This window comes from Micrasema longulum, unplaced genomic scaffold (assembly GCF_059751315.1).
Source record: "Micrasema longulum isolate JH-2025_06_02 unplaced genomic scaffold, ASM5975131v1 h1tg000634l, whole genome shotgun sequence".
In the NCBI taxonomy this organism is placed as follows: Eukaryota; Metazoa; Arthropoda; class Insecta; order Trichoptera; family Brachycentridae; genus Micrasema; species Micrasema longulum.
In genome coordinates this window covers 357,991-382,128 of record NW_028277830.1, presented here as the reverse complement: position 1 = coordinate 382,128, position 24,138 = coordinate 357,991, and the positions used below count along the sequence as shown (strand labels likewise).

The 24,138-nt window shown below is 32.4% G+C and overlaps 2 protein-coding genes across 2 annotated transcripts; both read right to left on the bottom strand.

Annotated features, from left to right (window-relative positions):
- Positions 1–50: 50 nt before the first annotated feature.
- LOC148279988 (exosome complex component RRP43-like) lies at positions 51–6,161 on the bottom strand. The gene is made up of 5 exons (XM_088229108.1): positions 5,964–6,161; positions 5,654–5,828; positions 4,167–4,461; positions 1,720–1,840; positions 51–361 (listed from the first exon to the last, which is right to left on the bottom strand). The coding sequence occupies exons 1-5, from the start codon at positions 5,978–5,980 to the stop codon at positions 91–93; spliced, it is 879 nt and encodes a 292-aa protein (XP_088085234.1). The 5' UTR covers positions 5,981–6,161; the 3' UTR covers positions 51–90.
- A 2,485-nt stretch (positions 6,162–8,646) lies between these two features.
- LOC148279987 (small subunit processome component 20 homolog) lies at positions 8,647–23,073 on the bottom strand. Its single transcript, XM_088229088.1, has 14 exons — positions 22,902–23,073; positions 21,767–22,053; positions 20,081–20,414; positions 18,779–19,990; positions 13,387–16,736; positions 13,139–13,303; positions 12,009–13,056; positions 11,700–11,926; positions 11,422–11,587; positions 11,162–11,344; positions 10,550–11,074; positions 10,304–10,465; positions 9,958–10,212; positions 8,647–9,861 (listed from the first exon to the last, which is right to left on the bottom strand). Exons 1-14 carry the CDS (start codon positions 22,944–22,946, stop codon positions 9,697–9,699), a joined length of 8,124 nt encoding a protein of 2,707 aa, XP_088085214.1. The 5' UTR covers positions 22,947–23,073; the 3' UTR covers positions 8,647–9,696.
- Positions 23,074–24,138: the final 1,065 nt, after the last annotated feature.

The following is a 24,138-nucleotide window of genomic DNA, read 5'->3' as shown; positions in this document are numbered from 1 at the left end:
TATATTTAGATTTTGTAAAAACAAAAAAAAAATATTATGTAATAAAATAGTTTTATTCTTATCCAAATTTTTAATTCAAAAAGTATATAATTACTGCAAATCTTCTTCCATTTGTTTCAACGCAGTGATTATAAGTTCTTGAATTTGTTTTGCTCTTTTGGTTGCTATCGAGACGGCTTTTTGCATCGCTGTAGGAGACAAGGGAGCTCCGCCAGAGCGATGTACTCCGCGTATGAAGTCTGCACTTCCTTTCTTCCCCTCCTCTTCGCAGTTGTTCATCCCCCGGACTATCGTTGTACCCCCAAGAGGACCACCGCATAATCTTTCTTCCTCGCATGTTGGATCAGTGAGCATTATATTTCTGAAAAAAAATCATTTATAATTATTACATATTATACGTACCAAAAACTAAAACAACTTTAGCTAAGAGGCATTTCTCTGTGGTAGGTCCAAGGGTTTTTAATTTACCGGATCAGGTGACAAAGGAGTCATTTTTAAAATTCAAATCTGGTTTGAGTAATTGGTTTGCTCAAACGAGAATGGATTACTGCGATAGAATGTGGAATAACTGGTGAACGACCAATATGTATTTATAAATGTAAAATGAAGAAAAATGTAATAAGTGGTATAATGTATAAAGTATTAATGATTTGTATAAAATTATTATGTATGTATAAAATATAATATGAATATGTATATGCGAATATTCTCGTATATGTATGGTTATGAATGCATTACAAGTGCCCTGACTCAACACGGATTTTCTAGCAAGTTGGGGCAAGTTCACAGGCATGGGTCGTTCCTGATTGTGTCGCTATAAACTGTGTCTCTGTCCCTAATAAATGTATGTGCAATGATATTAATAAATAATATTTTATGGATGTTTAAAATAAAAAAACTAACTGCTGTCAAATAATTTTTGCTATTTTATAATAATTATTCCTCTATACCCCACTAATGTATAATAAATAAACCAGTTCCTTCTACACTAGCAACATCTAAAATATAGCAAATATTGCGTGCCCTAAGCAGTTTTTAAAAAAACAGGATAACATACCACAATACACATGCAATCATTCGTGTAAGAAAGAGAAATACATATTTCCTTAGTTCATATTTATTTCTGCGTAGCTCATTCCCATAGAAACGACACTAGCTGGCAGCTGTTGAAATTTTGAAAATGTACTTTAAGATATAACCAATTATCTACTTATTCCATAAATTGGATTTCATTTACGAATGAAACAATATATCCGTTTTATTTTTCAGTCGCAGTGCAATTAAAACATTTTTTTCATCACACACAATGGCATATTCCTGTGTAGTGTCACGTCTAATCATGATGCAAATCCGTTGAAGAATGAAGGCACGGAAGACTTACCGACAAATTTAAATGTCATTTTCTTCGCGCTAGTAATGTGTCAATTTAGTTATTCGTCATTGTCTACACTCGATAAGAAAAAAAATATTCTCCCATTACCCACAACGTTATCAAACATCTCTCGATGTAAATAATACTTATTTAAGGGAAGATTACATCATCCCGCGCGAGTCAAGTCCCCCCTGTAACGTTCCCCCCGGATAACATGTTACATATCTCAACGTTATAGGGGGTTTACTGTATTGAATATGCATTTGGCCGCTTTTGATACTATTTTTAGCGTTTGGCCATATTTGATACTGGGGCCTCATATTTATATATATGAACATAGAACTTACCCTTCAAACAACGTAAATGTGGTAGCTACGGGAACTTTTAGGACATTAATTTCTTTATGTTTGTCTTCATTCACGACGCACATTCCAGTAGCCAGATTATAATCCACAGAAGGCAGTTTCACTGTAAATTGCCTTTAAATGTTAGGATTGACACTAACACAACATTATGTTTTATAGTTATCACAATCGAACGGCCAGTTGCACTAAAAAATGTTCAATTAAAAATCGTTTAACATTTGTTTAAAATTATTGAATTTTCTTAAAAGAAAATTTTTTTTCAAAAAAGTAAGATAAAATAAATCATTAATTTTAATGAAAATGAAACAAGTATTTAGCTTTAAACTTCGTTTAACTTGGCTTTTTGCGGTGCAACTAACCCTTAGACGACAATAATACAGGGAGCGGCAAAATGATCTGACGGTTTTCGCCGCCGTATTGTTGAGCGAGTAGGTGGTGGGGGGTGGTGGAGATAGGCACGTTTCAGAGCCCACGCGGGGATATTTATAGTAGCCATGGAATAGTGGTCGGCTGAGCACTGTGTATTTGTTGTCGAGGCATTTTTTAAAAGTGGTGATTCCTGCGTTGCTGTTCAGCGGCAGTTTATTAATTTATTTAATACTTTACATACATATACAATATATATACATATAAGGGCGGGCATATTGCCTTAAGGCAATTTTTTCCTGCCTACCCAAACCGTTCAGTTTGAGAAAATTACAACCAGTTCCGTAGGCGTTTTAATGTGGTCCAAGAGGAAGAGTCCCAACTCGTAACACAATTATGGAAAACTTCTTGATTCCCGAACTTCAGAGAAATTGTTTTGTACGCAGGAGGATGTGGTTTCAGCAGGATGGGGCAATTGCACATACAGCTAATGATGTGATGCTGAGTTATCTCGCATCTTGGGGACATTGCATGGCCAGCTCGCTCCCCAGACCTTGGCGATTGTGATTTTTTCTTGTGGGGGTTTGTTTGTGTAAAGCGAGAGTTTACACAAACAAACCCCACACACTGGACGAACTGAATGAAGCCATATGACAAGATGTCGCCAGCCTGTCTCCTGCAATGTTAGAGAGGGTATTCGACAGCTTCAGTGCAAGACTGATTAGTGACATCAGTGCTTGGTCAAAAAATACATCATTTAAAGGAGGTTATCTTCAGATCTTAAACGGATGAAATCGGTTGTTCTGATGTTATTTTCATTAATTTACATGAACACCCTTCTGTTATAAGCAACAAAACATTTTGTCAGATCATTTTGCATCATATTTAAAAGTTTAAATGAAAACTTAAACATAAGGTATTTTCATAACCTAAATCAGTGCATGTGCTTATTAAAATGCTGGTAGTGTTGGTTTTATATTTATGTGCAACAACAATGGTGAAGGTATAAAGTTGGTTTTGCATGTGGGTTTTAATTGGTGTCCTGACAAAAAGACGGGTACGTCTCGACACCGGTAGACATAGAAAAATAGATAAGTGGTTATATACAAATATTTAATAACATTTAGGAATATGGAAGCCTAGGCATTTACAGGGCTTGTGACTTGTCATTGGCTGGATTAAGTGGGCACTTTGGGCCGATATTTTTTTTTCAGAATTTCGAAATGAAAGGGGTCTAAAAAGTTGCCTTTTGGATTACTCAGAATGCAAAAAATATCCAAAAAAATATTTGATACTACTTTTGGCCCTCAACCAGAGCCTGAAGTTTTCGAAAAAGTCAATTTTTTGAGCTAAACTGGCCATTATTTCGTATTTAAGTAAGAAAATCAGTCCTATCAAATTTTATAATGTGCATAAAACCTTATTAAATAAGCATCTAAGGGCGTAATATTAGCCAGGCGCTTAACGGAATCAGTTCCGCGGAGTGTAAACTTTTAGCATTTCGGTAGTTTTAAAACATGTTCGAATTTGTCATGTGATTACGTTATATTTTTACTATCAAAAAATTATTTGATCAATACAGATAATTAACAAAATATTCAGACAGTTATAAACTTCAAGCCTCGGTTGAGGGCCAAAAGTAGTATTGAATAATTTTTTTCGTTCAATGTGATCCAAAATGCACCTGTTTAAACCCCTTTCAGTTTGATGCATAAAAAAATAAAAAACTTCATAAATCATCGGCCCACTCTAATGCACAATCACGACATGAAGCTTCACATCATTACGATGTACAGACACGAAAACAAAAATAGGACAATCTCGGCTGCTAAAAAATGGACTGAAAATGTAAAATGAGCTACCGAGTTTCAAGACTGAAGTGAGACAGATTTTGAAACCTTCTTGATACTACATTTACCTATGTGCAATTTAAAAATAAAATAATAAAATCTAAACACATGCGTAGCGTAAAAATAGTAAGTGTTTTATTTATAACTACTCTCGATTATTATTTTGACCTCTAGGGCACAATCATTGACTGGTTATGGTATTTAATACGAAACCTGTTCTGAGTGCTGTGATAAGTGCCATGATACAGGCGTCGATGATAGATCCGTCATATTCCAAACATACAATATCACAGTATAGGACCCAGACGAGCTTGTCCTTGGCAATGCAGAGTTCCTGGAGATTTACGACTTGCGAGTCCACAAAGATGTCGGCCACCAACTGGTTACAGGCCTGGGCTACCACTCCCGGGGGCCCAGGACGGAACTGGGACGAACAGAGCGGAGGGAGCTCCACATTTGTTATGACAAATCCTTCGTTAGGACGCTCGGGAGCGGGTGTTGTGAGCTCCTGGAGAAAATTAATAAGTTAATGCTTATTTTTCAGATTACCCTGAATGAGACTAAAATAGAAACTGTATTCTAAAAACATAAATTAAAAACCCATAATAATTCCGTGTCCAGGTGGCTGAAGAATAGAGTTCTGTCTGTGAAATCGGGTTGTGGTCCGGTGGCTAGTGTCTCGGACTCACGGACCAAAGGTTCATGGTTCGAATCCCACTCTACCCCGACTTGATTCCATTTTCTAATAGTGAGTTATTTACAACTCGTTGATAATGGCCTTTAAAATTATATATTTGGGTAAATCATAAGAACGCAAATATTTCTTTTTTTTTTTTTTAAATAGAACCAGAATGAGAGTTTTCGACTCGATGGCTACTCTCGGGTAAAACTCCTGAAAAAGGAAATGGAGTGGAGATAAGTCAGCCCCGTTGCGTAGTGGTTCGCACACTCGCCTACAGTTCTTGGTTGAAATATTTGTTTTAATATTAAATTTTTATTATTAAAGTTCAGTCCTCAGACTGGCACCTGAAGCATAAGACTGATCATCTTGTCTTCATATAACAAAAATGATCAAGATACGCCACGATTGGTGTACCAATGCATCATTTTGCTAACTAATTTTTATGCTAACACTTTTCTTAAACCCATATTTTTTTCTATTTTACTTTTTGCAAAGTTTCACTTTTTATTTTGCATTGCAGTATGCTTTTATTGTTTCTATATGTATACAAAAAAGCGTTGTTTATTTTTAAAATTGTTACTTACTATGTCTGTACTTACCTGTACAATTTTTGTAAATGCCCCTTGGGCGTATCATAAAATTAAATTAAAATAAATACATTGGTGGTGCCCTATGCACCATTAGGTATGGAAAATAATGATTATGCATTCAGCACATTTAATTGTAACATAAATATGTTACAACTTAATGTGACATATTTATGTTACAATTTAAGTTGTCTCAATAGTATGGCAAAATTGCCGTACTATTGAGACAATATCTCAACGCTTTATTTTTAAATATCCATTTACAACAGTAAATGATAAGGAAAAGTTTAGGTAGGCTCAATAATTGACTAAATATTAGATTTTTGTAATGCAAAGAGGGTCTATTGAGACAAAAAAATATTTGTTTGTCAATCACGAGAGAAAAGTATCGTCAGGAAAATCAAAAATAAATAACATATAAATATAATTACAGCTTTCACGCCACAGACGACTTTGGTATGTCCTAGTTTCGCAATACAAGATCCGTCCGCGGTTTTTATGGGTCCAGGATTAACAACAGTCCACCGAAAACTATCAAATTTTCTACCATCAGGTCGGAAGTCTCTGGATATAAACTCTCTCATATACTTCTCCGGCTGAAGAACTCTACAGTTAAAAGAAGCATCACTGAACATCAGATAACTTTATACTATTAATTTATAAAACATTTTCATACTTAACTATTGAAAGTAATTATTATCATGTAGGTACAGATTTATATTCATTTGTTTAAACACTTACTTATAAACTTCTGCCATTTTTATAACTTAAATTTCGATCTCAAAATACGAAACTTACACAAGATTATGAATTATTAATGTATATTGACGAAAATCTGGAATCTACTCTGACATATCAACAACTCACAACATAACCTACAAAATGCACAAAATTATAAAAGCACCGCCATTTATTATCTACTAAAATTTCGGTATTGCTATTTAAAACACAACTTTTTTTAGTAGGTACTTAACACTGAATTTTCGAGGAAGTTCGTCGTTCTTTATTTTCCACTTCGAACGCACTATAGTAGGGAATGTTGGCACTATCATAGGCAAAATGCGTTCGATGGAAAAATAATTTTACGTGAGCATATATTTATTTAATTAAATAATACGTTTTTTTGTCATTTTTTCCTAATTTTGCTGCTTTTCTAACTTCTAATTTTCCATTTATCGTCCTTGAAATATAAAAAAATCATCAAAACAAAAAACAACACTACCCCTTTAACCCGAAATTTGCGAAATAAATTAACAGGAGACTAATAACTAATAAATCAATAACTTCATATCAAATAGCTTCCTAGTAACTTCTGGTGTACCACAGGGTGCCCACTTGGCCCCTCTTCTATTTAATCTGTTTGTTAATGATGCTGCTAATGTTTTTTCTTTTACAAAATTCTGGCTTTTTGCTGACGATAACAAGATACTTAAGCTAATTAAAAATATTGATGACTGTGTCAGACTCCAAGAAGACATAAATGCATTTCATACTTGGTGCAAAACTAATAACATGGAACTTAACATCGATAAATGCAAAATTATTTCATACCATAAATGTAAACATCCTTTTATTTTTGATTATAAACTTAATGGCCAAGTTCTTTCGATTGTCACCTCTATAAGAGATCTTGGAGTGATCCTAGATAATAAACTAACTTTTCTGGAACACTTTGATAATATAGTAAACAGATCCTTAAAAATTTTAGGCTTTATTAATAGAACTACGTCTGATTTCCAAAGTATGCTTACACTTAAAACACTTTATTGCTCTTTAGTTCGCCCTATTCTTGAATATGCATCTGTAATCTGGTCCCCTCATTATGCTGTTCATATCAAGCGCCTTGAATCAGTTCAACATCGTTTTATAAGAAAAATTGCATGGAAGATGGGATTGGAAAGAGGAGACTATTCATATTCTGATATGGAGAGGTTTTTAAGCATATCAAGTCTTGAAAAACGCAGATGCATTGCAGATATAATCTGCATGTATAAAATTATGAACTGTCTCATTGATGCCCCTGAAATTTTGCAAAAGATTCTTTTTAACGTTCCCACCCGTAGACTAAGAAATAATGAAATGCTTTTCCTCGGTCACTACAGGACCAATTATGGTGCACAGTCGCCTTTGCCCAGAATGATCAGGCGGGTGAACGATCATCAAGATCTTGATTATTATGGTGTAAGGATGTCTTTCTTTACAAATCAGCTAAAGAATCTGTATAGTTAGCCTATGCTTTTTACTTAATCTAAAAAATCTATCATCTGTCTTTGCTGCTTATTTCTGTTCCTTATATTTTTTTATTCCTTTGTAAAAATTTCTTTTAATTGTAATGTTTATAATGGACTTTGTCCGTAAATAAATAAATAAATAAATAAATAACTATTTCCTCCATAAATATTATGTATTTACTCAAAATTAAATTCTAAAACCTGCTCTGAAAACTGATTAATTTTTTGACATTTTATGCAATCATAAAAAATGTTTGGTGAATATTTAGAAATATGTGTTCTGAAGAACGAGTTTTGTTTTTTTCTACATTATAATATCAAAATGGACACAAATATATAACTCACAGTCGTTTTATAGATTTTTCAATGATACAATATTTTCCCAAACCCATTCAGAGGATTATTATTTTTATGAATAATTTATATAACGCCATTTTCGTAATATTATACCTCAACGGAGCTTTAAACAGATCATTCTATGTCATAGGTCCTGGGTTCGCAATTCGTCGAATTTAGTGCGATGGTTGATTACAGGTATGACTTTTCCTATCCCTATAGATGTAGCTGATATTTTATTTTTTGGCACCACAACAGACCAGGAGGCCTAATTGCATTGATGAATTACAGCACAATACACCCAGGCTTGAGAAAAACACTTTTTTTTTTGTGTTCGCACCAGGAATTAAACCCGGAACCTTCTGTTTTCCGTTCAAGCGTCTCGACCACTACACCACGGAGGCCGTCTCTCGAAGCGTAAGATGTCTGTCAGCTATTTCATCTGGGATGCATAGTTCTTTTACATATTCCGTAGCAAAGTCGTGCAGCGATTTGTACATAATAAGCCAATAGAGTTTGTATTCCACGATCTGTGGAAAACGCAGCCAGTGCAATTCTTGTCATTCCCGATTCCCGAAGCAGTGGAGTGATAAAGCTGAATTTAGAGATACCAAAAATAAGCCTTGCTGCAGTGTTTGATATAGTTTACTTTATTTTTTTACCCTAGAACACAACTGCATGTCTCAATTTAATCCAACAACATTCACGGATAGCTACAATTCTTACTGTACTGATTTTATTTACCTGATGCAGTCCATCAATAGCGATAAATTACAATGATTATTTCATGAGAATCACAGAAATCTTAATTAAAAAATATATATACATATATTATTGAAAATAAATAAAACACCGAGTGTGCATGTAGTTTTTTATTCAAGTCGCAAATTATTAGAAATAAAGTCAAATAATGAACAATACCTTCGCAAATATGCAGATTGCAGCAAGACAAATAATATATAAGAGTTAGTGGTTTTCTTTTACTTATAAATTTAAAGATTTGTATGTCCCTAACTTTCGTATCTCAAAGCTGGCCTTTTTTTAAAGGTAAGGATTGGTATATTATTTGTTAGAAGGGTCAATTGATATTGACTGAAACACTGACATATAACAAGTAGACACTGTGGTATCCCCTTACTAGCTGCATCTCAGATTTTCCTATCAAATGCAATCATTAGTTCATATTTCTGTGTCTGGTTATCATAGCTATGACACTGTTTGTGTTGTTATTATTATTAATCATAATTTTACTCAGTAAAAAGAATGACTACTGCAGAGAATATAAATATGAAGTCTGTTAGAAAATAAAAGCAAGGAAGGCAATAATTACCAAACAATTGAAATGTCACAAGCTTGTAAAGCGTCTATTTTATCAAACGCCATTGGACTTAAATCATACAACAATGATTATCCAACCCTGAATTTTACATTCTTAAATTTTTTAATTCTCCATGGCAAAATTTAGAATTTTTTAAATACTGCAAAATTATGTACTTAATTGAATAGCGGAATTGAAATACCTATACATGGGTACAATATAATATTACATAATATCACAGTTTCTTCTTCAGTAAATGGGTTTTTTTTTTAAATAAAAAAATTAATTAAGGTGGCAAGAAATATTAAGGTTAACTTACTGCACTGGCTTTTGTATGTATATAGTTATACAGCCGGACCTTTTTACAGTGTTTAACAATGAGATATACATACATGAATTCAGTATTATTTTTTCACTTACATACGTATTAAAAACTTTCATTTTCATTTTTCATTTTATCTGCATACATAAAGTCACCTGTGCAGGCTTAATTAAGCGTTTTCCTTTAATTGTGTATTTTTTTAACTTTGAATTTATTAATAATGAACTTATTAAACACTTGAAAGATGTGTTGCGAACATTTTTTGGTTTAGTCGAAATCCATCGACTCCGACTTAGATTTGATTCTTGAGTTGGGAGTTCTTCCCTTTAAAATATCTACTTTTTTGCGCTTGTAGTCTTTTTTCTTCTCTTTTATGGTTAGTTTTCTCTTGGCTGCTTTTTCAGGATTATTAAGCTTGTCTTGAGCAATTTTCTGTAAAAAAAAATAATTAAACCGAATATTTATTCAATATCAAAGAAAAACTTAAAACGATGCTAATGTTTATAATCATGTTGTAAGTCTTCTCACCTGTTTCCGTTCCTTTCGTTTGGCACTTAGTTTTACTTGAATTCTAGCAGTGAGATCATTGTAAACGACATCTCCAAGACATTGGCTTATTTTCAATCCTAAAATGTCCGCTTGGTTTTTAAGGTTTTCAAAAGAAGCATCGGTTTTGGACATCTCACGTACAACACAAGGCATTAACATTTTAGCTATGGAGAAAACAGTATCTTTTTCCAAGTCAGTTAATAGATGTTGAAGCATTTTGAAAATGCTCAATCGCTGTAAAGGATATAACAATTCAAAAATATTAGATATTATCATATGTGTATTGATTTACCTGTAATTTACAACAGTATAAAAGCAATCTTACCACAACTGTAGATCCGGGTGCCTTTGTAACTTCGGAATTAATAGCAGATTTTAACTTGCTTATTACCCAGTATTCGTGGATATAATCATTATCATTATGTACATTCTGACTTTCTGATAAAGAGCTGACAATTTTAAATAAAAGTGCCATGTTTTTACAAACCTGTAATATGTTAGAGAGTTAAATATTATGCTGTATCACATTAAACACATATATCTAATATGAAAATAGGTATTAAATACATACAATTTCAGACATATCTTCTGTTACAACACCGGGAATAAACTGGGAACAGAGATCTAATGTCAACGATTTAAGTGAGTCGACTGTATGGAAAACTGTTCGGTCCGTTTCCTTAACTCCTTTTACTATTTGTGGGAAATCTTCAAGTTTCATAGTTGTCAAAAAAGATGCTAAGAAAACTGCAGCATTGTGCCTCACCCAAGAATGTGAATGAGCTAACAAAGTTTGACAGTTCACTGCAATTTCATCTGTGTATTGAAAATATTTCTTTTCTGTGAGAACATTTGGGTACGTATCACATATTTTATTAATCAAATTTAGAACTTGTATAATGCTATTATCCTTGGACTCATCATATTCAACAGGCTCTTGGGCCTTTATTCTTACACATCGTCCAGCATTCGGATCTTCTTCGTAGAGATGGACTATTAATTTCGGTAAGAGAACTTCTAATCTACTTTTGATAGCTTGTTTTTCAACATTCACGAATCTCGAGCATAACTGAGCAGCCATCTCAATATGTGCCGGCTGAAGAAAATTTATTACATTAGACAACATATTATGGAAGATATTTATTGTAGAACATAATATAGAGGGATATATATTATTTTTTACCTTTGGATGTTTTAAAAGTGTGATATTGATATTGAAAAGTTCATTCTTTTTAACCACTGTAATGCGCTGCAATAAAAGCTCCAAACAATCTGCTATGAGTATGCGACATTCAGTAGAAGAATCATTTACTAATCTTCCACCCATTGAAACAAAAATCATCGCCGCATGTTCGGACAGTATATCCTATAAATTAAACAAAAAAAGGAATAAAAAATACTGATTCAAAATAATTTGTAAATTAATTCATGTATAATACTCACAATGGTAAATTTCTCTATAAGAGAATGTAACATTTTGATAGCTGAAATTCTTCCATGTTCCAATTCATAACTTAATTGAGTTAAGTAAAATTGAATGTGTTGTATAAGTTTTTTATTTAGTGGATAATTCATTATGAAAACTAACATCACTATTCTGGCTTCTTCCCTAAAATGAAAAAAGGTTTCATTTACTCAAATCATCAAAATTTCATTACATGTATTTTTCTAAAATACCAAATTACATAATCATTTAAAAATATGTACCAAATTACAATTACCTTGTTCGTGGATTTTCACTTAAAATACTGATATCTGCAACTTTTTTCATAATAGTGTGAATTTCAGAAATTTTATATTTGGCTTGGATAATAGTTTTGATAAGAGAAAATGCTGTAGCCTGTCTTTCGTTATCATTAATATCGTGCTCGGCATAAAGAAGAAGTGTTTTCATTTCATCCGCAGTAATAGTATGGTATTTCACTTCTCTTATCAAAGCGGTTACAGCCTACAAGCATATAAACATTTAAAAATAACTTTTAACGAGAATATTATTTCTGAGCAATTAATATAAGATGTAAAATATTAACCTTAAATGCATTGGCAACAAGATGGAAATTGTCATCCTTTTTACTTAATCCAGAAGTTGCATATTTGTGTAGTACTTTGAAAACAATAGAGCTGATTTCCATAATATTCGTTTTCATATTCGGAAGGTCAAACTTCTTAGACCATAAAGATGTTACACATTTCAGAGCTAAAGTGGAAACTTTAACCTGAGAACTTTTCATGGCTTCTATTAAATAAGGTACACTTTGATCTATTATTGTTTTGTATTCTTCATTGCTGATATTATCTTTTTGCAATGTGGCAAATAACAAATTCAAAGCAAATTCTGTCAGTACATGGACATTTACTTGAGCCGATGTCCTAATTCTGTTTTGCGGAACTCCTTTTTTACCTCTAGGATTAGGAGCAATCAGGAAACAGTCAGGCTTTAATAGTTTATACCTTTCATCGCGGTCCTCTGTAAGTTTACGTTTTTGGGTTCCATAAATTAATTTACTAATACTTCCAGATAAAACACCATGAAGAAATGTAAGTAAAGCCACAATGGACGTATTTTTATTTTCTCCCAGTCCTATTGACATGTGTTGTAAAGCACTTTGAACTTTTAAAATGACTCTTTTGGAGTGAGACGATTCAGCTATATCTTTGAATGGTTTGATTAAATTTGTAAGACTGGATTCTCCGATGTTTGAAGATATTATACGAAGTGTAGAATAACTTTTAACGCTGGGTTTGGCTTCAGGAGCTTTCTGACCAAGCTTGATGACCTCCTTTTCTTCTGAAGCCTTTCCGAACAAATCATTCAAGCACACTTTCAAAATATTTTGCAAATGTTTATCCATTATACCTGGAGTGAAGCTGTCCTTCAGCGTAATCAACACAGTATGAACTGTAGATATTAGAACATGAACATGGATTCCTCTAGTTAAGAGAACAGTTAGGTGACTCAATAATGTGCCAAGATATGTAGTTCCAATAGTAAACATAATTTTAGATAATATTTCCCTTGCTGATGATCGTACTCCGATCATGGGAGACTTTAAGAAGTTGCTAACTTTAATAAGGACACTGAAAGAAAATCAAAATGTAGAACATAAACAATGATAATATAAATAATGGGCGGTGGGTAAACAATATAAACACAACATACCTTAAAATATTATTTTTAAGCATTGGCTGAGGGAGTTTTTGCAAAAGTTTGACAACCGCTAAGGCCATTGGTAATTTTAATTTTTCTTCTGCTTCTCTACGAGAACTAGCTCCTTTTCTCATTGTTTTATGAGAAGATTCATGCTCCATAACTTGCGAGGAACTCCTAAAAAGCAAACATAAATATTGTCAGTTTTTACCCGAGTATTAAAGAACAAAAATAATAAGTTCACTGTCTTAACGACTTACAAGTTGAGCTGGACTAGAATTTCAGTTATTGTTGCTATCACTCTTTTAGCTGTAGATGGAGAAAGTATATAAACTCTCTCAAATGGAAGAGTACAAGTTTTTTGCTCGCAGACATCTTCAGGCAACTCATCTTCTTCCAAAGCCACATCTAAATCTGTGAAATCTTTTATCGCATCAGATTTTTTTGTCTGCGCTTCAATAACTGATGATATTTCAACACTATTAGCCCTCGACAAATCAAAATGAAAAGCATCTAGTATAACAGAAACTAATTTGATTAGCTGTTTTTGGTATTCCGATGTTTGCTGCATTTTACCAACATAGAACTTTAAAATAGCTTCATATTGGCGCCAGGGAAGTAAATGACAAACTACCCCAATGGTATCAATAGCAGCATCTACTAAGGCATATTGAGGGGTATACTTTTCTGAGCAAATAAACTGCGATGCCAAAGGAATTATGAATTGGGTAAGAGTTTTATAGCCCGGTACAACTGGTGATTCTTTGATATGATTACAAAATCTCTGTAATGCCCTAATTTTACGGTGAAATTGCAGATGCTGTAGATTTTCAAAGATGTCAATTTCTCTGTTGGATTTATTACTTAGAGGTAAAAGCTCTTTGAACGTGGTGTGAGCTTCTGAGCATTCTCTTACTAATTCTCCTAACAGTGAGATTGCTTCCATTTTCAATATTTCATTATCGATTTTCAAGCTGTTTCTTATGAGTAACAGTATAGTATCATTTAATAGATAATCTTTATCCGAAGAATCTTTATATTGGTAAATTAATTTTGGAACTATTTTTTGCAGACAAGCAATTGATGTATTTCTCAATGATAGATCAGCACAATGTCTTATTATAAAAAAACAGTTGTGAATTACCAAGGCACTTAAGTCTACATCTAATTTCCCTTCATCTGAAAGTTCATAAACTTTTTTATAAGCACTAATTCTTTTTTCGAAATCAGGTTGCTCAATCCATTTTACATCTGGTGCGTTCATATCACTAATAATAGTAGCTGTAACACGCGTTGCATTATCATTTTCTCCTAGCAATTCTAACACAGTACAAAGTGCTTTTCTAGGAATGGCTTGAATCACTTTACTGAACAAAGGTGTTATTGACTTGACATACTGCTTGGGATTTGCAGCTTTAGATAAGAGTCCATTTAATGCCGTTATAGAAGCTTCGAGAGTATCTTCCGCAGCATTTTGTCCAACACGGTTGATCAGTATCGGCAAGGAATACTGAAGTAGATTATCTACAACTGACGGTTCGTGTACCATTTCAGTAACTCTCGATAATATTACTAGTTCACGTTTTTGTAATTTCTTAGGATTGACGTGTCCTAATTTCTTTTTTAGAATATCCACAATTTTGGAAACATGAGGAATTAATATAGTACTTCCATAATTCAGGTTTTCTCTCAAATTAAGCTTTGAGATTGATTCATTTTGTAATGGAATATTGCACATTTCAGGTAATTGGATCAGTGGAGTTTCTTCACTAACTTCAAGGGTCAAAAGCTTCTCAAGAATCTGGGTTGACATTTCATTCACAGAATAGTGCATTTTATCATTACTTAACAATCCGAAGTAAAATGGTAGTGGACTAAAATCAGGAGAATTAAGCTTATGTACATTAAACAAGGAATGATATTGGGGATTGTGACTCCAAACATGAAACAGTTTGAGAAGTGGCGTAGGACTGTATATTCCTTCTGTGGGTAATTTTTCTATGACTGGCCATATAAAAGCATCAAAAAGAGGTAAAATTTCGATCTCAAAATTCCACTTATATTTTTCAAATTGTTGAAAGAATCGGTTAACAGATTGGATACATTGATTTCTAATATCCTTGAGAATTTTTAAGTACCCGGGTTTCAATTCATGTTCGTTTATAATACCATTGACGGCATAGCCAATGCAGATAACAACCTTAAGCAGCCGCAACATAAGAATTTCTTGTCCAGGCCGGATGAACTGTTCCCGCATGGTATCTACCAACTGTAGGGATCCTAGTAGCTGCTTTGGAGAAATTTGACGTACTTCTTGGAGGTTTTCTCGAACTGCTTTTGGAATGTTAGATGCATCTAAATCAATATACTTCTCAAACAAGTGAAAAGCCATATTAGTATATTTAAGCAATTCTAGTTCGGTACAACCGGAGAGAAAACGCATCACTAAAGACCGTCGCAACTGACTTCCTCCCTTTTTATCAATTCCTACATTAGTTATCATTTTGCTGAAGGAAATTCTCAAAATAATCGGTATGGCTACTTCTCTGTCATCCGCTCTAAGGCCACCTTCTTCCTCGTGTATGTTGAATGCGCGCAATTCATCTTTAAATTTTTTCCCATCTATCAAATTATAAAGGTTTTCTTTATATGGAGTCAAATGTTTATTTTTGTATCTCATAATACAGTCGAGGGCTATTTTTTGAATAATTGGGTTTTTATGCATCAAAAAATCTAGATATCTTTGATATAAGATACTTTCTTTATACATTGCTTTAGGATTTTGAATATTACTGTACACTTTCAGGTAGGCTATGAGGGTATCATAAGTGGATTTAGTAATTCTATGAGAGCTTTCTTGCTCTCCTATAGATTCATTAACATTCTCTTTTATTGTACCCAATTCTTCAGATTCAATATCCATTTCTGACGAGACTTCTGAAAACACATTTTCATTGTGCGATTTCTCAAACTCAACTTTCAAGAAGTTGTCAAATAATCCCGTTAAATCCCGGTTCTTGGTTTCACTTACTCCTGGAGCATTAAATAATATTTCCCATAGTCGGATGCGGTAGAGAGAAAAGTCCGCCTTCTCATCAATAGAATTATATTCACCGAAAGCAGAGATTAAATAATCCACATTTCCCATAAAACCTCTTGTGGCTTCGGGTATTACAATACCACTCTGGGCATGTGATGATCCGCGCACTAAACACGGATAGAATGATTCCCAAAATTGAGCATTTGCCATCCCATTAGCATATGTCAAAACAAATGTTTTCAGTGGTTCCCACATAAGATTGAAATTGACATGCATGAAACCTAGTACGTATTTGAGGGCAAATGTTTCAAATGGAGTGTTAACCGAAAGTTGGAATTGAGTCGAACCATGGATCATCCTGGATATACTAACTAACTGTTCTCTGTAATCTGAAACTGAGGGAGGCAGATTTTCAACTGAGTAACAGAGAGAGAAAATTTCGAATTGTTCTTTCGTGTGTGTATCTTTCTCCAGTATTAAGGGCTTCTTTGTTTGCTCCTGTTTTACTGCTCGACTTTTTTGAATTTGTTCTTCAAAAAGACTGAAAATATGGGTTGTCAACAACCTTACCTAAAACATAGACATTTTGTTTTACATATCAATTTGCTAGTATAATCAATTCAGTGACTAAATCTTATCGAAAATTGAGTAAGTTAACTAAAAAAAGACACCTATTTTATTTATTACACTGTAAATATACATTTTTGAAAAATGATTATAAACTTAATGTTTTTTTCTAAATAAAGATTAATTATTGCCCTCAAAGAAAAACTAGCAAATTAACAAAATGTCAAATAATATTACGGGAAAGAGGCATTTAAATTTCAAGTAATAGATACTTATTATTATAAATATGAGAATTCAATAAAGTAATAATGGTTGAAATATTTAGGACATTCAAATTATTGAGTGAATTTTTTTGGTTCAAACAATGGTTGGAAGTTCATTGTAATTTTATACAATTGAATGACAAGTTTATAAATTTAATGAGTTTATAAGACTATAAAACTAAGTGGATTTAAGTGTATCAACCTGTCATTTAATAAGTTTTATATTTTAAAATATTTATATATATATATATATATACCAGGGGCGAACCGTGTATAGAAGCGATTATGCGCAGCTTACCATTATATTTGACTATCCATAATATTGTTTTACGGTAACTATAAAGTTGTAAGAATAATCACAGAAAAACAAACAAACAGTGCAACCATTTGTATTTTTCTCCAAATATAAATAAAAATATTAATAAGCGCACCCAGCGCCAACAATGAGCCAAGGAACTATCCGATTACTCATGCTTATTTCTTCATACAAATAAGTGTACTATATTTTGAGCATATTAAACCCAGTGGCGGGATTTTTCTCCAAGAGTAAACTCGCAGATTACACAAATTCTTTCAAGATTCTCGATTTGGAAAACAGTAATTCAAACATTATTTCTTAAGGACTATTTTTCTTTGAGATTATACTTTTGAAATATCACCCGCAACACATGCGGTGCTCGATGCGGCCGTTTTTGGCTTCATTAATTTCTAGAACAAATCGGCCAGTTGACATTTCAATCGTAATGAGAATACCTAATACCGACTAAATTAATTGTGCTATTTTTTATAAACTTTCATATAGGTTAACATATTACAACAGAGATAAAGAATATTTAAGAGAAGGCAATATAGAAGTCTAAGCATCTACAGGGCTTATGACCTGTCAATGGCTGGTTTAAGTGGCCACTTTACACACTGTGTAACATTCACCATTCTGCCTATATTTGAACATCTATATTCCTTCAATTCTTTCATCTGTTGATGTTTGTGAAGTTAAAGAGCTGAAACCTTTATTTATGCGGGTGAGATTCATCTAATTGAATTATTTCACCTACATACTAGGCAACGCCTGAAAATATTATTTTTTCAATTTCTATACTTCTTCATGGACCAGGTAATCTATCAACAATATTTTGAGTTTGTCCAAATTTTTGTAGACAAGAACTGGATTCAACTCCCTGGGGAGCTGTTTATATTAAAATATTACAACAGAGATGACGTCCAGGTGAAGTTCTATGTTACCTTCTCTTAAATATTCTTCATCTCTGTTGTAATATGTTAATATTAACAGCTCCCCAGGGAGTTGAATCCAGTTCTTGTCTACAAAAATTTGGACAAACTCAAAATATTGTTTCATATAAGTAGTAATATGTTAAATGAATGGATAATATAGCTACACAATATAATATATCACAAAATTACATCATTTGAGTTTATTTCATAGATGAGAGTTGTTGTAGCACTCAGAACCACAGAAAAATTAACAATTTATAGTATTTATAACTTACATTATATTATAAACCTACTATCTAGGTACAAATAAATTATATTTTTTTATAGCTTACCTGTAAATAAAAACACCGTTCGCCACTGATATATACATACTTAAACAATCTTTAAATGCCTTTATTTTATGATCTAAATAGGTACTGTTAGTTAGGGACTTTTACCTTACGAATAACAATCTACATAATACGATAAAATATTATCAGAGCAAATTTTTATGATATTTTGAAAGTAATTCATATTATTAGTATATTTTAAATATACTTATTTACTTACTTCATGAAACGGTGATGCTAAATTGGTATCCATCAATATTAGAAGCTTCTGTAATAAATCCATCTGTAAAGTTTGTTGTCTGCTGTAGACTGTCAAGTACAAATCCAGAACTCGTAATGCGCACACAAATGTAGGAGAACAAGCGTGTGGAAGAAGTACATCTAGAAAATTATACTTGACAAACAATGCTTCAAAGTTTGTGACGTCGATTGTATGAGTAGCAGCTTCAATTGTGATTGATAGGACAAAGAAACAATTCCTCAAAGTCATGGCATCTTCTTCTGATATTTTACCATTTATCATATGGCTATTGACATCTGCTATATGTGAAAGTAGATGAATCAAAAGTTGTTCTAAAACATCTTGAGCTTTCAACAAATCCAAATTTTTCATATGCGGTAGACAAATTAAAGAACAGACACTGTGATCGGGAGATTCTAATACTTTAGAAATGTTATTTTCAATGTCATGTAAAATTTTCTTTGAGTAGATTGTTTTCTTTGATTCAAAGTCGATGGGATATTTAACCCATGTGAACAGATCAACCCCACTTTTACACAAGGGTGATTTTGTGACACAAATTTTACTTAATACTTTTACTGTATTGTAATCCAATTCTTCGATGCACTTGATGAAATGTGGCAAAACGATAACATCAAAACTCGGGCAAGTAATCACTTCTTGGACAAAATTAATAACAATTTCTCGGTGTGGGATATGTAAAATCTTTTTCACAATGGAAACTGCATTTTCGTGAGGAATATTTGCGTGCTTAGAAATAAGCAGCAACACACCGATCTGTGAAGTCACAGTCATGATATTTTCTGCTAAATGCGCATCAAGTAACTGAGTAATTAAAACAAGAACAGGAAAAGGATTACTAACAAAACTTCCGCCATCAAATTCTAATGCTTGTCCGACTAACTTCAATACAAACTGTAATGCCTCATTATCATCTTTAGAAGCGCAGTTTAAGTAATTATTGGCAGAAGTCAATATCGCTGACCAGAAAACTTCACTATTCTTGGGCTGAATGACTTGAAGCATATCAGCAACAGTCTGGGTAAGAATTTCAAATAGACAATTACGGTGAATTGTTTTGTCATTCAAACTTTCAAACAAAAAACTAAAAAAGGATTCAGCACAGCTGTGGAACTGGTTTCCCACGCCTCTCATAACTTCAAACAAAAGTCGGCCACATCCGATAATTCCCTGAAACAATAATAATTCTGAAATATACCTCAATTATTTTAGAACGACATGCACAATAGGGAAATGCAATGGTGGAAATAAAATACTCACATCTTTCTTTGAATGAACTGTTTTGACTAAAACATGCAGAAACTTTTTCTTATCTTTGATATCCCGAGCAACAAATGCAAAACTTTCTGCAGCAAAATTGTTGACAAACCATGGCATAGTTTCAGAAAGGAGTGGAAGTACTGCCTCAAATACAATCATTATGTCCCTTTTTAAATATACTCTTAAAGCTTTGAAAAGAAAAGCCAAACAAACTAAAGTCCATTCCAATTGTTCTGGATCTTTGGTGTTCAAAAGGTTAATAAGAGTAGACAAAAAGTTTGGGAAATAAACGTAAAATTCTTCTTGCAGATCTTTAGCGAGAACCACAATAATTCTGAAAACAAAAATAGAATTAGTAAGATGCTCTTAAGCACTACATTAAAGGCACAATACATGGTATAAAATTGCTCTCATAATATAAAGTTTTGCACATATGTAAGACAAGGTTGCGAACACAAAAGGTGGATAAATTTCTTAGATTTTAGCAGCCATTCAGATGCACAATGAGTTTTTCAAAGTCGTTTGCGCTTCTTTCCGACGTTTTTAAACATCAACTCTGATGATGGACACTGTGATGCGATCCGAAACGTGGGATAAGTGTGCAAACAATAGATGACATAGTAAACCAAAAAAAAGTAATTGTGGAGTTTTGCTGTTAAGAAATTGTTCCAGATAACAGTTTTACTTTTTGAATGACAACATTTATTTTAATAACAAACTCAAACCTAAGCAAAAATAAAGCATGAAGGTGTATAGTGGGTTTTGCATGTTGGTTTATTTGGTGTCCCGATCTCGAAACCGGTAGACTTAGAAAAGTCGGTAAGTGGTTATATACAAATATTTAGTAACATTTACCATTCATAATTATTAATTTCCTAGAAACAAGTTGAATTAATTAAACAGGAATATAATTAGACAACTAATTGAGGACAGTTTTAACAAAGCGAAATATCTACAAAATGTAAATTTTTCAGGAGAAGTTACGATTTAAAATAAAATAAAAATTACATTTTATAGATATATAAAATCCTTACACATGTACTAAACATCAACATTGTAGAATCAGTAAAACTATTTATAAAAATGTTCTAAATTCACGAATTTTCACAAAAAATAAATATCTACATATTTTTGTGATAGGAATGTATGGAAAATTGATTTATGTTGGGAATTAAATAAGTTTACTTTTGCGTGAAATCATTTTAAATTGATTTTTTGTAAAATTATATGTCTACTGACATATCTAAGTACCTATGTAAATATACACATTTAGGTATTCACCTCCTATATATTTTTATATACATAATAGCACAAATAAAGTGATAACAAAATATTATTTTATTATTATTATACTTCTTTTTTCTTGGCCAAAATCATGTTTGTTTGTGATTTTTTTTCCATTTTAAAAAACTTAACACCCCAAAAAAATATGTAGATATTTCGCTTTGTGAAAACTCTACGTAGTGTAGATATGTATTTCGTTTTGTAAAAATTCACGATTTTTGAACCGCTACAACTTCGCACATATATCGTTTTGTCAAAGTTTTATTTCACCAATCGATGAAACTCACATGGAAGAACCCATTTAAATAAAAAAACGCATTTGGTTTTTTTGTAGAAATTTCACTTTGTGAAGACGGTCCTCAATTTTTTGCTGTAGCAAGTTAATGGCACAATGATACTTACTCAAGTAAAGGTTGAAGAGTTAGCGAAGTTCCATTTTTTAAATTTTCAATTAATAAATTAACAACATCATCTTTTCTGTGAAGCAACTGAGGAAGAGTGATGATGTTCTCAACTTTCTTACTGAAGGTGACATATTCTGTAGTAAGGTTCATAACCTTCCATTTCTGAATGGCTTTATTAAAATGAGTCTCATTCTCCAATGGAAAGTCTGTATTGGCATGATCCAGGTGATATATTGCTGTATGCCGGACATCGATAGCACTGATGCGATCAGCAAATGATGAGAACTACAATAATATCAATTTTTAATTTTAAGTATAACAAAAATGCATACAAGTATGTGTACATTTGCAGTGTTAACCTTGAAACTTGTGAAAAATAAATAACAAAATGATAAATATCTCTAGTTTTGGAGATATCCATGATTATTTAAAATTCCACATAAACATTATTTTGTAAATTTAAGTACTTGATTTGTTTTAAAAATTAAAAAAGGTTTTCTATTTTATTTCAAAGATATTAATTCCATTCAATTTTAATTGCCCAGCATGTACAGTAAAAAACATAACTACTAAAAAATGTAGGAACCAAATATTTTGAAATTGCAAAATAGTTGCCATTAAGGTCCACAAAATAGGTCCTAAAAGGCTGATCCATTGCTGTGAAGATCTTAATCAAATACTGTGGCAGTTATCTGATGTAATATGGGGGATTTTTATTATTTTAAACCCATTTTAACTACAAACCTAACTGGATATTCTTCTAATAAAGCCAGTCAATAGTTTTCTAGAAAAGCTAAATATTTATTTAAATATTAGTTTAGCCTCTAAAGGCTAAACTCTTTCTAAGAGTTTCTTAAATATTTTTAATTATAGTTGAGGGTTGAAAAAAACTTTAACCAGAAATTGAAAATAATACTTACCTCAAAAACTATAATAATAACAAATACATTATATTTTGTAAAAACAGTGTTTAAGTGTTATCTTAAGCACAATTCTAGCAGTTTAATATTTGTTTACATGGCAAACTAAACAAAATAAGATAATAATAAGAATACATAGTATATATATTTTTAAAATATTTAAATACCCAAAAAAAATAGGTTATGGGAGTTTAAAACGATAAATATCCATACCTTGAAACGATTGGTAGATTTATGGAAAGATGACTTATTCTTCATCGTGAAATATTACGAGATTTCATTGATTAATATGGATTATACACGCATATCCAGCATCCGGCTACACGTGAAAATTGAACCACAGCGGGCCAAACGTCAACTTTGACAGATCATGTTATTTGAGGTTATTTTTATTGTTATTATCACAATATCATAGATGTTATGCATAACTAGATAAAATCTTTTTGTACCATAGACAAATATAGGCTAGTTTTTTTTTCGTATCACAACTCTTGGGGCATGTAGTATAATCTATTAGGGTGACAGCCCTTTATTTTACAGGACCACCCGTTTTTCTGCTACCCTGTATTTAAGAAATCCTTAATTGGTAAAATAAAAAGGGTGTCTCATATCTTTACCTCAAATTCTGTTATTTTTATAATATTATGTACTGTGATTCAAACTTAGATTAAACTCATGGCACAACATTCGGATATATTTATAAATGGATTTATGGCAACTTCGAAATCATGAAGGATATAGTTTGTTTCAGAAAATGTGTTGATTTAGTAATGTCTAATACCCGTATGCAGAGACAAAACTTAAGGTGAGGAAAGTACATTCTAATTTCAAGTGCAGAGAATAACCCGAAGGTGAATACAATAGAATGTACTTTCCTCACCTTAAGGTTTGTCTTTGCATACGGGTATAAGTCTGGAGATAACTATGTACCGAAGAATTTTTTTGAGTCTATGTTATCCATTATTTTTTAATTATACGGCTTAAAACATATTTATTCATTTTTATTGTCAAAAAAACAAACAAACCATCACGCCGTTTCCCCGTGAGGGTAAGCAGAGAGGATAGAACGCCACATCATTATATCTTTGCATACAGATCTCGCTTCCTATATATTCATACATTTTCTTATGCACGCGCGCTGATTATTACGACTTTTAACATGTCCATCTTCAAGTATTTGTTGAATTTGGTCATGCCATGTCTTTCTCGGCCTTTCTACATTTCTGCATCCATTAAAATTTGCATCTGCATTTTATTGTCATGTTTTAAATTATAATTTTACCACAACAGGCCAAAATCCAGAATTTAAATATATTATTGTCAACTATTTTGATTGAGTACTTACTTGGACAACGCTTCCAATAATATCATTTGTTCATTCAAATCAGGTAACCATGTAATTTTATCCACGGGGGTTGGGTAGTGGGTTTTTCAGAAGGAGTATACCTTT

Coding starts and splice junctions, on each gene's coding strand:
- LOC148279988 (XM_088229108.1), bottom strand. Junction 4,462..5,653: donor TCGTCTGTGGCGTGAAAGCT/GTAATTATATTT, acceptor AATTTTCTCCAG/GAGCTCACAACACCCGCTCC. Junction 1,841..4,166: donor TATCACAGCACTCAGAACAG/GTTTCGTATTAA, acceptor GGCAATTTACAG/TGAAACTGCCTTCTGTGGAT.
- LOC148279987 (XM_088229088.1), bottom strand. CDS start 22,946: ATGAAGAATAAGTCATCTTTCCATAAATCTACCAATCGTTTCAAG. Junction 20,415..21,766: donor ACTCTTCAACCTTTACTTGA/GTAAGTATCATT, acceptor TTTTGTTTTCAG/AATTATTGTGGTTCTCGCTA. Junction 11,345..11,421: donor TTATAGAGAAATTTACCATT/GTGAGTATTATA, acceptor TTTAATTTATAG/GATATACTGTCCGAACATGC.